The sequence below is a fragment of the Vitis vinifera genome, chromosome 9 (assembly GCF_030704535.1).
Source record: "Vitis vinifera cultivar Pinot Noir 40024 chromosome 9, ASM3070453v1".
NCBI classification, from domain to species: Eukaryota; Viridiplantae; Streptophyta; class Magnoliopsida; order Vitales; family Vitaceae; genus Vitis; species Vitis vinifera.
The window spans coordinates 985,790-1,001,993 of NC_081813.1; the positions used below are offsets into that span (position 1 = coordinate 985,790).

The 16,204-nt window shown below is 37.0% G+C and overlaps 1 protein-coding gene across 1 annotated transcript; it reads right to left on the reverse strand.

The window, feature by feature from the left end:
• Positions 1-13,719: 13,719 nt before the first annotated feature.
• On the reverse strand, positions 13,720-14,903 carry LOC104880290 (uncharacterized). Its single transcript, XM_010656578.1, has 3 exons — positions 14,733-14,903; positions 14,074-14,352; positions 13,720-13,971 (listed from the first exon to the last, which is right to left on the reverse strand). The coding sequence occupies exons 1-3, from the start codon at positions 14,901-14,903 to the stop codon at positions 13,720-13,722; spliced, it is 702 nt and encodes a 233-aa protein (XP_010654880.1).
• Positions 14,904-16,204: the final 1,301 nt, after the last annotated feature.

Here is a 16,204-nt window from a genome sequence, read left to right on the forward strand (position 1 = left end):
ATAGTGATTTAACCAACTTACACACCTTTTTCTCCTTCTCTGGAACTACACAACCCTCAGGTTGTTCCATATAAATTTCCTATTCCAAATCCCCATTCAAGAATGCAGTCTTGACTTCCATTTGGTGTATCACCAAGTTATGAATGGAAGCTAGAGCGATCAATACTCTAATCGATGTTATTCTAGTCATAGGAGCAAAGGTGTCAAAGTAATCTACATCCTTATAGGGCCAAACAAATAAACAAACACCCTACACTTTCAAGTATGTTATATTAGGTGCATAACGCTTCCACAACTCATAAGGAGTTTTATAGTTTTCTTGTAAGGTATTCTATTTTGAATATGAATGTAGATACCCACAAGTTCAAGGGTGCTCTTGAACTTACCAACATTGCATTCATCATTTCTTTTAAGGTTCTATTTTTCCTTTCTACTACTCCATTAGACTTAGGGGAATAAGGAGGAGTAGTTTATTGAATGATCCCATGATCTTCACAAAAAGAATTAAAGGGGTTGGACTCATACTCTCCTCCCCTATCAGTTCAAAGCCTTTTAATTTTCTTACTTACTTGATTTTCCACTTCATTTTTGTACTTGATGAAAACATCTCTTGTTTCATCTTTGTTTCTCAAAAGATATACCCTTGTATACCTTGAACAGTCATCTATGAAAGTTATGTAGAATCGTTTATCACCTCTAGTCATTGTATTTTTTTAGGTCTCCTAAGTCACTATGTATTAAACTTAGTAGATTTGATTCTCTTTCAATTGATTTGCAAGATTTCTTTGTGGTTTTAGATTCTACACAAGATTCACATTTTCCATGATTTTCTAATGATAGTTTAGGGAATAAACTCAATTCAACCATTTTCTTCATATATGAAAAGTTCACATGTCCTAGTCTACCATGCCAAATATCACAAGAATCAACTATGTAAGCAGAAGAAGAAGATGCATAATTATTGATAATATCAGAACATTCAACATAAATAAACCTTGATTACAATAGCCCTTTCCCACAAATGCATCATTCTTGGTCAAAACTATTTTATCAGACTCAAACAAGATCATCACTCCTACTTTTCCAAGTAGAGATACTGACACCAAGTTCCAGCGGATATCTGGCATATGAAGAACATCACTGAGGGCAAACACTTTTCCAGAGGTTAGCTTGAGGAGAACTTTTCATTTGCCAATTACTGGAGTAGATCTAGAATCACCCATGAACACTTGTTCTTCGATCTCTTTCCTTTACAATGGTATAGGAAGTAAATGCATTTCTGTTCCATAGATGTGCTTGGTAGCCTAGAGTTCACCACCCAGTCCTTCATATTGGTGACTACGCTCACCTCAAAGGAGATTAATATTGTGATCACCTCTGTCTCTGCCAGATTTGCCTTTGAATTGGACTTCTCAGTTTTTTTCTTGTGGCGACATTGAGCTGTATGGTGTCAAGACTTGCCACAGACAAAACAATTACCCCATTTTTTAATAGTTGAGTTCTAAACCTTGTTTGATGCATTAGGCTCGGTCCTAGAGTTTTGTTTCCTGGACCTATTGTTTTTAGGTTTAAGTTTTTCTTCTACTACATTAACCTTATAAGACAATTCCTTAGCTTTCTCAACATTGTCCCTATTTCAATTTTATTCCTTAATCCTAATATGGATTATGACATTCTTTAGGGAGATCTATTTCCTTTTATGTTTCATGTTATTTTTGTAGTCTTTCCAAGACTCTAGAAGAGTCTCTACTAAATAACCAGCCACAAAAGTTTAGGATAATTTTATGTCTTCAATAGCTAAGTCATTAATCAACAAGTGATAGTCATGGATTTAAGGTGATCCATCTCTATCCTCGGTCATTTGGAAATTTCTAAAATTCTCTATGATATATTTCTAAGTTCTCGCATCTTCCAAAATATATTTTTTATTCATTGCATCCCAAATTTCTTTTGTAACTTTAAATTGACAATAAATATAAAAAAGTTCATTAGAAAAGGTATTCAGAATAGCATGCCTAACTTGTTTATTTCTAGTTTCCCAGGTTGGTAACAAATGAGAACCATCTTCTGGTTTTGGGTTAGTTAAAATATGTCCCAAGTTCACTATGTCAATTGCATAGAAAACCCTTTCCTGCCATCTCTTAAAGAATGTCCCGTTGAGGGGATCAATTTTAGATGTGTCAAGACGGGTGTCAACTAGAGAAGCTTCCATTTGGATTTATTTCAAGATTGTTGAATTTAAGGGTATGGAAACAAATGACTAGCCCAAAAGACACAAACAAAGAACAGAATTAGTAAGAAGAAAAACTTTTCTGTTGAAGCATGACAAACACTGTCCTTGAAAGAGATCCACCTTTCTCAAAGACGAACTCAGTGCACTACGGTACCAGTGGTTTACCTTTAGGATTCAACAATCAGATCTCGCCTTGGGTGCACTCTGTAAGCGAGATGTGTATGGCTCGGGTTTTGAAACAATTCCTCTAGATAGATGTATGAAAAGACTCTTTGAAAAATTGGTATTGTTTTTAGAGAGTGAGAGGTGACCTGCTTTTATAGGCCACTAACACAGTCCCAATGAGACTCTACTTGTAATTAGAAATATGACTCAAAGTGAAAGGGGATTTTACTTATAAATGGAATGGGACTTCATTAACACAATCCCAATAGGACTCTTCCCAAAAATATAAGACTAATAGAATAAAATAAAATAAAATAAAAAATTATTTACACTATTCCTACAAGAATTGCTCACTAAAATTGAGGTTTGCCACAAGAAGGCAGACATGTACATGCGTGAGCAACTCTCGGCCTCGTCTAAGCTACTAACCATTTTGAATCCATCCACAATGACTAGTAGCATAGCACAACATCTCCACCCACACCGGATTTAACATCTCCCATCGATCAACAATGGACTATCACAAAAATACTGAAATCAACACTTTTAACACCTACAGATCAACACCCAACAATGCCACGTTTTTGCTCTATTGCAGATGGAAATGGAAACAAGAATATTGAATCAACTACAATTTATATGATGGTGCCTGTTTGCTATGGAACCAAAATAGAATATAAAAAAATAGAGGAAAGAGAATTCTAGGTCCGTAAATGGCTCAACCTAAAAACAACTAACCCTTGCACAAGTATTGGTTTATTCATTTACATTCGGAGTCTAAAAACACACTAAGATTCCTTTTTAAGTCAAATTCGTATGCATTGCATTTAGGATAATAACATAAACCCTCAGCATATGAATATTTGGAATATTAAGGGTAGCCAAGGATTGGCTTTACTTTTTCACTATCTAATATTTGGAATTGCTCACTTAAACTAAGATGTGGCATGAGAAGGCAGACAGAGAAAAAATGGGGCATTAAATTTCCAATTCAGTGATTAGGCCTACAACAATGTATGAGGAAACATAAGGCCTAATGAAGAATGGGCTGTAGAATTGGGCCTCTATAGTATGTTCATATTGTCAGCATTTCTCTACTCATCTTAGATCTCATCCCACATCGAAAATACATGTAAGAAATAAGGTGTTTAAATCACATACGTCCAGATACCAACTTACATGTCTTGTCGCCCCTTAATCAGAATTAAAAAAGAAACGACCGGAATTGTCCCAACCCGTCGTCATTTGGAATTGCTCAGTGAGACTACGAGCGAAGCCTTTTTCACCTTCTGCTATTGGAATTGCTCATTGAAACTGAGGTATGCCATGAGTAGGCTCACATGAGTGAGCAACTCCCCGTCTCGCCTAAGTTACTGACCGTGTTGAATCCACCCACAATGAGTGGCAGCATGACACAACATCTCCACCCACACATCACTTACCATCTCTCATTTCTCTCCAGCCTTCATTTCTAGAGATTCCAACATTTTGGCAAGCCTACATGCCTCGAATAACATTGACTTGCTTTTATTTCATTTCACTTCTCCGGGCTCATGTTTCGTGTTAACTTGAAGCAACAATTTGCAAGCTTCATTTTTGCTAGATATAAACTCACTTTTTTGTTGAAAAAATCTTTTGGCCTCTGCACAGGTGTCTCAGAACCTAAACTCCCCTGTTCCTTTAGGTAGCATAAATGGACACATGACTAGCAGATACAACATATACTCCGATAAGCATTTGCTTATTTTGCATCTTGCTTTAGGATTGGGGTCCTCATCAGAATAGCTATAGAGATCTATTGCGATATGCCAAAAGAGGATTGTGTGATCAAATTCTACATCAACTACACTCCAACCAAGTGTCTCAATAAACTCCCAATTCGTAATCACATAATCACCTCTGTGTTTGAGTAGTGACCTGAGATCCTTGGCATCATTTGTCATATGTAGGAGCAAGTTGAAGAAGGGTTTCTTCATGTCATCCACCTTCTCCCACTTCATGTACCAGTACCTCTCTAAGAATTTGTTCATGTCAAAGAACCTGGGAACTTGATTGAACTTAGTGTTGTCTCTGAGGCAATAATCAATTAAGTTGTTCTATGCCATGCGTCCAGACCATTTCTTGTCACTGGTTAAAACTGATCAAAAATGGGTAATGACCCGACAAATGGAATTAGTGAGAGAGTTCTTCTTACTGCTCAACCAGACAATGCTCCAGTCAGACAAAATCAGCATAATGATAGCATAAATCTCTAGAAAAATAGCTCATAAGAGTAATAAGTAATGTTGATGCCAATGTTTGAGAACTCATGCTTATCGATGAAGAAGCAAAAGATCACTAAGGTAGAAATAGTGGAAAAGAAGCTGGCAGTGTGGAGAAGAATGCCTAGGAGAGAATAAACCACAGTTTTCTTGGTGTAGAGCACATCATACATAAAACTGATCTCCATCTCTACCACTTAGAAGGCCTCTTCGAGTGACAGGTACCTGATGATGGGCTCATTGTTTTTTATGTCATTAAAGCTGAGAATGAGGTTTGCATATAGATGTCGGAATTGCTTCTTGAATAAGGAGTAAGCTTCATCAATATATTTTCCATCAGGACTAGTAATGTTGCCCTTATCTTTGTGAAACACAATCGCTGTATCTCCTCTCATGATTTCAACGTAATCTAGTCAAGGATCGAGAGATGGAAACAAAGACTCTCTCAAGTGATTGTTGCTTGCAGACATGAGAACCCAAGTCCTCTCTCCATACTTGATAATTCCAGCAACAAACATTGGAATGGACAAAAACGTGAGTGAAGTTCCTGCCCATGACCTCAGAAACACATAAAAAGCCACTCCAACTTGAGCAACTAGTCCAAGCAAGTGCCTTAACCACAACTCATTGTCTTTCAAGGAGTAAGCAGTGATGGTATTCGGGTTACCAAGGTGTAGGAGAATAAATGGTGCCCAAAATTCCATGAGGGTGTAGTTCGGATCCATAATTTTATCATCCGAATCTTCTTGACTACTGGAGAGGGTGCCCAGGGATACCGTTGCCACCCAATCTGCTGACAGGTATGCCGCCCAAATCAGGATTCTGATCCAGGGTGTGTTTGTATACTTTCGTCGCTTGCTGAAGAGGATGCGGACAATCTGCAGGGAGACGCTGAGTAGAACCATCACGCGGAGCTCCCACTCATTCCAAAGTTTCCGCACACTTTCTAGCAAAACCTGGATTAGTGATCTCTTCTCCACAAAAATCATACTGCGAGCAACTGAACATTCAAAAAGTATTAGAGCCAAAAGAACAAGAGACAGATTGGTGGGAAAACAATATGAACTTACATGTAATTAGCATTGTTGGCTGGTTGTGCACACTAAGAACTTGAGTGAAGCTCAACTACAACGGATTAGCTTGGTTTTTGCTCTCCTGGAACTAATTCTTCATTTCATTCCAATCCTAGTGCCTCACTATTGTAACTCCTTGTGCCCAGCTATAAAGGAAGTGGAGAGAATGAGAAATCTACTCAGGGAATGTGATTCGTCTCCAGCAACGGCACCATTTGATTCTTGTGCCAGACGGGTGTTATCAAGAAAATTTATAAAACCTAAATCACTTTACACTAGGGTAGCATGGCTACTATCGTATAGTGGCTCTAGGGTCGTCCATAGGGATGGGTTTTCTTCGTACAAGTGACTTTAGTGAAGGTAATGAAGTGGTGTTTTTCCTTATGAAAATTAGCTTTTAAAGAAAATGAAATTGTGGTTGAAAATTTTGATTTTAAGTTAAGCAAAAATAACAATTGAAGTTAACTACAAAAAGAATGTCTCTTGGAACTTTAGGTCACTAGGATCGGGTTCCTTAGGCAAAGGGGGAGATTCCAGATCTTCTGCTCGCATTGGGGACAATAACATAAAGGATGGTTATCTCCCAAACCGGTTTTGTATTTAGCAATTAAGATTTGATCCAAAGGGTTCATGAAAAATGGTAGTTGCTTTCCATTAATGGCTTCAAACACTAAAGACCTTCACCTTGAACCACTTTCCAATGGCTCGTACTTGATAACTAATGAAAATCCATGGATCTAGCAATAAACATCCATAGAACCCATAAAGCTTACCAAGTATTGGCCATTCAAGGTGATTCTCACCTTGAACCGCCTTCCAATGGCTCGTACTTGATAACTAATGGACATCCATGGATCTAGCAATAAGCATCCATAGAATTCGGAAAGCTTACTAAGTATTGGCCATTCAAGGTGATTATAAGGGATTTAAAGCTAAACCTTGAAATAAAAACCATTAATGGTTAACAACTACCTTCATTTAAAGCAAGGAAAACTCCCACCTTTGCATCCGGGTCCTTCACCTAGCTTCCATCACTCCAAGAAATGTAAAACTTAGCCACTCATCCCCTGAGAAATCATCCTTAGAGGTTCTTTGGCTAGAAAGAAAAATGAAAACAAAATGAGAAGGAAAGGTAGAGCAAGGGCTCTATATATTTCTTCCTATGGGAATTACAAGTGTCGTATATTCGTCCCATTTTCAAAAGATTATAGAAAAAGATCTTATTTAGAGAGGTCTTTCCAACCCCCCTTTATAGTTCCTAACCAAGAAATCCTATCATTGGTTGATTACAAGGAGAAAATAGTAATTTACACAAATATCTGGAAATAAAAATCTAACGGAGTCGGTGCACAAGAAGATTTTTTCAACCATGCGAAATTTCGCATGGTGTGCGAAATTTCGCATGGTGTGTGAAATTGTCTTTCACTCAGTCCTACAACTGCTCCTCTTCTTGATTTTGCATGCTATGCGAAATTGCTACATGTTGGATTTCTTCCTTGCATCTCTGATTGGCTTGGCAACCTATTTCCAAGCTTGGCAAAGGGCTATGAAGTGCTCCAAAACTCAGATTCTTCATGTATTTGAGCTTCAACTTGCATTGCCATGGATTGTACAAAATTTTTCCTCATTCTTTTTGCTTGTTTCAATGATAAAAAAGCTACCAAAACACCAAAACTAGCCAAAAACTTATTAGTAACCCTTGCTAGGTTCCTTAATGTGCCAATTGAGTTAAAAAGTATTAACTACTACTCAAAAGTGTTTAAAACAATTAATTTCAAGCTATAAAAGAGCACTTTTTGAGTAGTAATCACTCCCCCCAACCGACACATTACAAGTCCCTTAGCAATGAAGGAGAGATAAAGAAAAATGTACAGTAAAATAATTTACAAAATCATGCTAATCACTCCAAAAAATTTTCAAGTGGCATGATGCGGATCATACTCTCTCATGAAACATCAAAGAGGCAAAACCCAACCTTCAACAAGAGTCATCAAATATCTTGCTTAATCACAATTTATAAAGAGTAGACATTATACAAATTTAAACATCAAAAGAATTTCCACTCCCAAAGGTCCAATCCTTACTCTTCCACAAAAATCTAAGTGTTAAGCTTATTAGTTTCCGATTATAGTATGTCGAACTATTTTCTCCCCCCAACCTAGTTCTTTCTCAAACCTTAGCAAACTGACCAACCTCCAATGGCTAAGAACGCACCTATTTTATTTCACAATTTTTTTTCATTGTAGGAGTGCAATGCTAAAGGTATTGTTTTCTAAAGTGTCCATGTAACAGGGATCCATCAATGACTCCCAACCAATCAAGGTTTAGGGCATCAAGCTTTAAGGCTCTTTCAACCACTAACTCCTTAGATTTCATCCTGGATTTTTGAGATTGAAATTCAATACTCAAGCACCTACAATATGTTAAACTCCACCTATTGACCCTTGTAACGAGCATTGAGGTCGGTGACTCCCAACCAATAAAGGCTTAGGGCCGAGTTTTAAAGACTTTCGCCATATACCCCTCGAACCTTGCTCGGGTTTCAAGGCAAGTGAAACACTTTTTTTTTTTTTTTTTGAAGGATCATTGGCCTTTTATAAGGTGTCCAACACTATTAAAACGAGGTCAAAGGTACCAAGTCGAAATTTTCCTAAGTTCAGGGGATGATATAGTTTTTCATCTTATAACAGGAACCTAATGTGCACAGTGTGTGGTAAGATTAAAGTGGAAGAAATAAGGTTGAATTTAATAGGAGTTTCAACAATTCATCAACCTCAATAAGCATAATACAAACTCTAAGATTCAAATAAAAAGACAAGAACTCAATTTCTCCCATTTCATTTTGAGAATTTTTTTCTTAATAACCATGGAGAGTAGAGTAAAAACTTTTAAAATTAAGCAAAAAGTAACTAAATTAACAAATTAACCTAGCATTATTAACAATACTTCCTTCCTCAACTCTCTCCCCAACCAAGATCAACATTGCCCTCAATGTGTCAAGAGCAATTGAAAATAAAGGGAGGAAGTGGTACCTCCTGAGTGAAATGGAGTCTGAGTCGTATAGGAGAAACCACATGAGTCAAAAAAAAAAAAGTAATGAGTATAGGAAATAGAAAAATGCCAAGTTGTAGACCCTCTATTTTGTCCTACTAGCACATGTTCTATTATGTGTCCATTTGATACTTTACGATAATTCTCTTATGACCCATTGGACACCATCTGAGGCCTACTTTTGCACTCTAGGCCCATTTAGATGCACTTGGCCCATTAGGTACACTCCTAGGTCAATTGACGCATTTCTAATCACCTTACATCACTTAGGTCACTTAGACACTTTTTGGCCTAGGTCACTTAGATGCTTTTTTGGGTTTAATTCCCTAAGATTAATTTTTTGATTGCTTGATTTTTTTAATTAGGTGAGTATTTGGCTTGATTTTGATTTAGATTGCTTGAGATGAATTTTCGATATTTAATTGTGTCAATTTGATATTTTGGTTGTTTGTTTCTTTTTCTTTATTTATTTTTTTTATTTTTATTTTTTTAAATTTAATTTCTTATTGTATTTTAGTTTAATATTTAGATTATTAATTATATGCATTTGGTATTTATTTATTTTTCTTATTTTATTTCTTTATTTATCTATTTAATTTATTTTCAGAGAATTGCATGTGATTGGTGATCTTATTATTATTATTATTTATTTATTATTATTATCATTATTGCATGAATTAATCCTTAGGTTTTTTCTCGTATATGCATGTATTCATATTTTCTATTTTGTTTCTAATTAGCATGATTTTTATTATTATTATTATTATTATTATTATTATAAGGTTTTTTTTTATATATATAGTTACTTATTTATTTATTTTGCATGGGAGTTTGGTAACTCCCAAAAGATGCAAGACGAGGGCTGCCACTTTTCAGAAAAAAAAAAAAAAAAAAGGAACAAAAGGGGATTGGTGATGTAAAAGGGGTTTTATAGGGAAGAGATAGTTAAGTTGATCTGGAGAAGAGGATAGTTTTTTTGGAAAGGGTGTTTACAGAGTGGGGAATAGAGTTTTTTTAAAGAAGTTGAGGATTTTGAGAAGGAAAGGGAAGAGTCTGGAGAGGGAGAGGTTTTTAAGAACGATGTGAGGAGTCTGATAAAAAGGAGAATGAGGGGTTTTTTTTTTCTGAAAGGCAGGAAGAGGAGGTTTTTCTTAAAGTCCGCAGGAAAAAAAGAGTCTGGGGTAGAGGTTTGGAGAGGAGAAAAAAAAAAAAAAAACGAAGGGGTTTTCTAAAATGGAGGTGGAGAAATTCTGGTAAAGAGGGCTGGTCATTTTATCAACTGTAGGAGGGAAGCATATTCAGGTATGATCATGACAGATTCATTGTTATTCTTCAATATCATGGAGTTCTTCCTTTTCTCTTGCCATCTATGGGTATCATTGCTATGGTCTGAATGTGGATATCTTGCACGTTTGATTTCTGTTGATCTTTGAGATGACATGGTTTTCTTGCTATTGTCCTATCTGCTATTCTTTTTTTTTTTTATGATAGAAAGCAACCTGATTTTGTTTCATCCTACTGTGAAATATCTGAGAACCATGTCTTTGATTCTTATCTGAACCTATGATATCTCTCACTTGCTTTGGAAGCCCATTGACAACCCATGGAATGGGGCTGCATTTAATGGAATCTTTTGGCCCGTTTATTTTTACTTTGTTGTTGTTGCTATCCCCTTATGCAACTTCTCTACTTCTAAACCCATTTTTGGGCCCGTGAGGCTGGAACTCCCGTCACTCTGATACTTGAAAATTGATTTAGGTGGCTGAGACCACCCTCTTCGTTGCCATCTTCACTTGGGTCTATCAATGGTTTTATTCAATCTTCACCATTCTGTGTAGTTGCAATTGAAATATCTTTCACCATGAAATAATGGCCATGTTCGCTGAATATTCTGGAAATTCAAGTGGATAGTTGCTGAAATTGTAATCAAACCACACTGAAATTCAATGAAATTGGAACACATTGATATATGAATGTATTGATTTAATGTGGCTGGTTGTGATCATGATAACAATCTGTGTATTTTTTTATTTTAATGTTTAAAGTGGATGGAAATTTAGTATAGTGGCATAGGTAAATATAAGTGACTGAAAAATTCAAAGGTGTGCATGTGAAGATCCCATGGTTGTTGAAGTAATATTCTTGACCGAATTAAAGAGGTTGCGTGGCTGAAAGTTGGTGTTGTTGATGAAGAATTCAATGGCCAAAAATTTATGGTGAAAATGTAATGAAGGAAAGACGAATCCCGGTGACTGCAGGTACATGAATTTGGAGTCTGGTTCTGTTATAAATAATAGGAAATTCTGATGGTCAGGCAACGCTATGTTTGTGGCTGCATATGCGTAAGCTCACGGCTAAAATTCAGGTGGAGGTACACTAAGGTTTTACATAATGTAATCTGCTCAAATTTCAAGGATTGAATATGGAGATTTTAAGGATGAAATTCATGCCGCATTGGTGAGTTTTAATGGAGGAAGTGGCAGCATGTGTGAATTTTGTGGTCTAAAATCAATGGAGTAAGGTTTTGGTGGATAGATAAGGACATAAGGTTGCATAGGTGTGCTGAATCTCCGGGCTGAACTTGTGGATGTGGATAGAAACTTTCTCATGGCTGAAAATTCATAGTGAAATGTGCTGAAAATTTGGTGAAGGACCATTTATAAACGAGCTGGAAGTTATGGCTGAAAGTTTGCTTTAATTCAAAATGGAAATATACTTGAGTTTTAATAAATTTGAGGTTTGCATAGAAGAAAGTTGATAGCTGAAATTCTATTGAAATTATCCATGATTTAGGTATGGCCTTAATGAAGAGTGAGGCTGATTTTTTAATGGTTGAATATGCAGCCACTAACGAAGCTTTGTGCAAGCCGACCATGACAAAGTTAATGACTATTTGTATGAGTGGCTGAAATTTGATTGCGTATGTGATTGTGGCTAGCGACCATGTGTGTTAGTATTTTAGATTTTAGATATCAAATAAGTTAGTGCGATCAATATGTGATGATTTCTTCAAAATGTACGTAGATAAATATAATGGTTGATTTTTTTTAAGGTAAAATTTGTGTAGAAGGTTAATTAAAATTAGATTTTTTAACACTTAGGTTTTAGCTTTTTTTTTTTAATGTTAATAGGAAAGTTAGTATTTTTTTTTAAAATATTATTTTTAATGTAAATAAACGTTGGAGATTTAAAAATTTTAGTTTTCAATAGTAATGAAAGAATTGAATTTTGCTTATTTTTAGTTTTAGATATTATTTTAATATAGATAAAAGTTAGAGCAATTAAAATTTTAGTTTTAGTTAAATTTCTTATGAGAATGAAAAGTTGGAGTCTTTAAATCTTTAGTTTAATTGGGTGATTAAAGCTAAAGTTATTTTTACTAGATTAATTAGTCATATGGTAAAATGCCTTTTCTAAATTAGTTTTAATTTAATTTATTTCATTTAGTTGATTAGAGTATTTTAGGTTTTTTTAAAGTTCATTAAGTTTTTTTTAGCTGTATGGTAAAAAAAAAAATGTTTTTTTCTAGTTCACTATTTCACTAGGTCATTGTTAATAATTCTCAGCGTTAAACATTTTATTATGGTCATGCATGGCCACCTTTGGCATGCGAGTCCCACCAACTACGTACCATCCTTCTCTTTTATTTATTTATTTAATTTTTTTTTTTATTCTCGCGTGTCAAAATATAATTTTCAAAACTCCTATCTTCACGTTTCGACTTTCAAAAATAATTTTCCAAAATTCCAATTTTCCAAAAATTTCTATTTTCAAAATAATCTTCCAAAATTTCATTTTTTAAGTTTAATTTTTTAAAATTCCATTCTCAAAGTCCCCATTTTCCAAATTCCCAATTTTCCAAAATTCCATTTATCAAAATAATCCTTCCAAATTTTCAATTTTTTTTAAAATTTAATTTTTCAAAATTCCATTCTCGAAATTCCCATTTTCCAAAATTCAAAATTTATTTATTTATTCATTTTTATTTTATTTTATTTTAAATTATTTTTTATTTATTTGTTTTGAAAATACCATTCTCAAAGAGATTTCCAAACTTTTTTTAAATTCCACTTCCGAAATTTCAAATCTAATTTTCAAAATTCCTCTTTTCAAATTTTTTTTATATAAAAGTGAATAAGTTTTCATAATTCTAAAATGATGGAATTTATGAGAATTAATTCATAGCGAAAATTAATTGGGCTTTGGTGGGGGCCCGACATTCATAACATTTTTTTCGAAAATAATTCAAGTAAGTTATGCTCTCCATTTTGTTTGATTTTGATTTGGTTTTGTTTGAGATTTTTTACACTTGTCATTGTACACTAACCTTATTTTCATGACAGCGCTTTATTACCTATTACTAAGGTACACTCTCACTCTCACTTCGTTTATCATTTCGTCATCATGACTTATTTTTGAACTATGATCATTTTGGTATCCATTGATCTTCTAGTTAATTGCCATGTCTGGTTCACCTTATTTAGTAGAGACCCATTTTTTAGGGGCTTAAAGGGGTGCTATGGTCTTTACCGTACCTTCCCAATAAGTAACCTGATCCCCGAACCCAGACTCAGGTTTTTCGCAGACAGCTTTTCCAAAAACAAAATCAGGAGTCCATTTAGGGGTTTTGTTCTTACTTGTTTTCCCCTTTAAAAATAAATAAAAGTAAGTGGCGACTCCAAGTCTTTTCTAAGAAACATATTTTTCACCAAATAAATGAAAAGCGAGTCTCGCCGATCGAGTGGGAACGCATCATTAAAAATACGGGGTCCACACAAGTATAATAAAAAATGATGTCTATATATTAATATGAGAAAGTACAATATGAGATATCATCAAGTAATACATCCAATCCCATAATATAAAGCATCAAAACAAGGAACAATCTCCACTAATATAATATGTAAATACAATAAGATAAAGAAATGTCCTATGATCAAGTAGTGGGAGCCTCAGGTGGAGATGATGCATCCTCAGGTATAGTTGTGACTGTGTCAATTGTCTGAGGCTTATCCTGAGGATCAACTGAAGCAATGGCATCTGTGGTGGCCTCCTGAGGTGGCGGGATCTGGACCTCTACTGTGGTAGTGTCCTCAGCTGGAATAGTATCCTTAGCTGTAGCTAAAGGCTTTGATGATGTAGGAAGGTTAGGCTGAGGTGGAAGTAGAAGACCCAGGTGCTGCTGGATCTAGCGAAGTATAGCAGTCTGCTGGTTCTGCTGGGAACGCATCTTAGCCATCTGTTGGAAGAGAGCGGTGTGTGTGGTGGATAGTGTCTGCAAGGTAGGTACAAGGCCGCGAAACTTCAAAGCAGAGATGGTGATGGAAGGCTTGGATGTAGTAGGAGCAACAGATGGAACAGTAGGAGTCATAGGGGGAGCAGCAGAAACAGCCTCAGGCATGGGCACTGGTGGTGCTGAAGTAGGTGATGCAGGGGCAGGTCGTTTAGTCTCTGTCGGAAGCTCTCCCCGCGTTGTAGGTACTGGAGTAGATTGTGCATGCTCCGTCTGCAGGGGCTTTGGAGGTGCTACCATGAGATGGGCTCCTGGAGGTGCAAAATAGCCCGCCAACTGATTCCATTTGTCAAGAGTGAATTGCTCTCAACAAATACGACGACGTTCTTGCTGAGGCTCAGTAGGAAAACCCATATGCTCCAAGATTTGGCAAAGCAACCTCGGGAATAGCAATGGAATGGTGTCCGCCCTCTAAAGCTTTTTCCTATGGACCTTCTCCTCAAAGTGGACGAGGGAGGCCACGATTAAGTGGTGTGGGCCAAAGTAGAAGCCCTTTGATATGCGGAACAAAGCATCCAAGATAGCTCATCGCCTCTGTACTGAATGTTGTAGGGGAAAGAGGTTGGAGCGTAGCACCACATCTACGAGGAGCATCCCAGGTGGAAGCTCCTTTTGAAGAATGATCGAATCTGTAGAGGTCCTCCTGGATAAAATGCGGACCATGTCCTTCTGAGATACTGGGGAGACCACCGGCGGAAAGCAGATGGATCAAGTGGCTCGAAAGGAATATGTAGAGCCTCTGCAATATCTCTGACCTCAAGGATACCATGACGTCCATCAATGGTGAAGTGAATCGAGGTCGGACTCGGGACGCCACGAGTAGTCATGGATTGTTAAATGTCTAATGCTAATCTGGGATAAAAAAACTCACAAGGAGTCATAAGCTGCTTAAGATAGTACCTCTGTAGTAGGCTATAAGAGTCTCGGAGCTCAGGCTTCTATCGGAAGGCCTCCTAATCAAAATAGAACTTCGAGTGGAAAGGTCTTGATCTGTAATCTGAGTTGCCCTCAATGGGAGGTGCTGTGAGCATCGGGCGTCTGATAATAGACCCCGGTGACATGTCGAAAGGAAGCTCAGAATCTACAGGAGCTCGACCATGTGTAGCAACAGGAGGCTCAAGCTGTGAAGCTCTAGATGACTCGCCTGAGCCTAAAGTCTTGGCCTTCTTGGTAGGAGGGCACCGCACTGAACTCTAAGGGCGCGAAGCAGTCGCCCCTTGTGTAGTAGCTGGTCTCCTAGTCTCATACCTGCGCTGAAAAGCAAAAAATGAAGGACTAATGAGCGATCCACCATCAGAAGGGGGAATCTGCGAGGCCTCTATGGTGGCCTCCTGAGGTGGCGAATCACAAGGCACCCGAGCAGATGAGGCTCTCTGCCTCGTAGCGTGACTCTACAAAGGGGTAGCAGGAGCCCCTCGGGTCCTTGCCATATGGAAATGGAGAAATGGGCCTCGGGTCTGTGCTCGAAGGGGGGGTGTCGAATGGGAGATAAACGGAGGAGTGAGATGCAAGGGGGGAGGGGGGGGGGGGGGGGGGGGAGGGGAGTGTGAACAGAGGGTGGAACCAGAATAGAGGCACGGGGTGACACTTATTATTTGAGAAGGGTTTCGCATACCCTGCGAAATTTTCGCAAGGGTGTGCAAAATGCCTTAGTGAATTTTTTCTTCAGGGTTTTTCCTCTGCCAAGAATCTTTAAGGACATGCCCAATTGCTTTGAAGTTCCCCTTGAAATTGATAATAAAAAACCTAAGTTAAATCAAACCAAAATTAAATTAAAGTGAGAAATCAAAATCAAAACAAGTTACAATACAAGAAAACTCTCTAATAAAAAATAAAACAAAAAGATATGGACTTGATAGTCTTTAGAAATGCTAAGTCCATCCAAAAACTGGTCTTGTCAAGCTTGATGTGGATCAAGGAGTATGAATTCCTCTTTGTCACGAGAAAAAGGCTCCACAAAGGGCTTGAGACAATGACCATTCATTTTGAAGCTACTGGTGTTGTTGGAGTTGAGTAGTTCCACTACTCCATTTGAATGCACTTGGTGAATGGTAAAATGACCTATCCACCTTAATTTCAGCTTGCCCGGAAAGATGTGGAGCTTAGAGTCATAAAATAAGACTCTTTG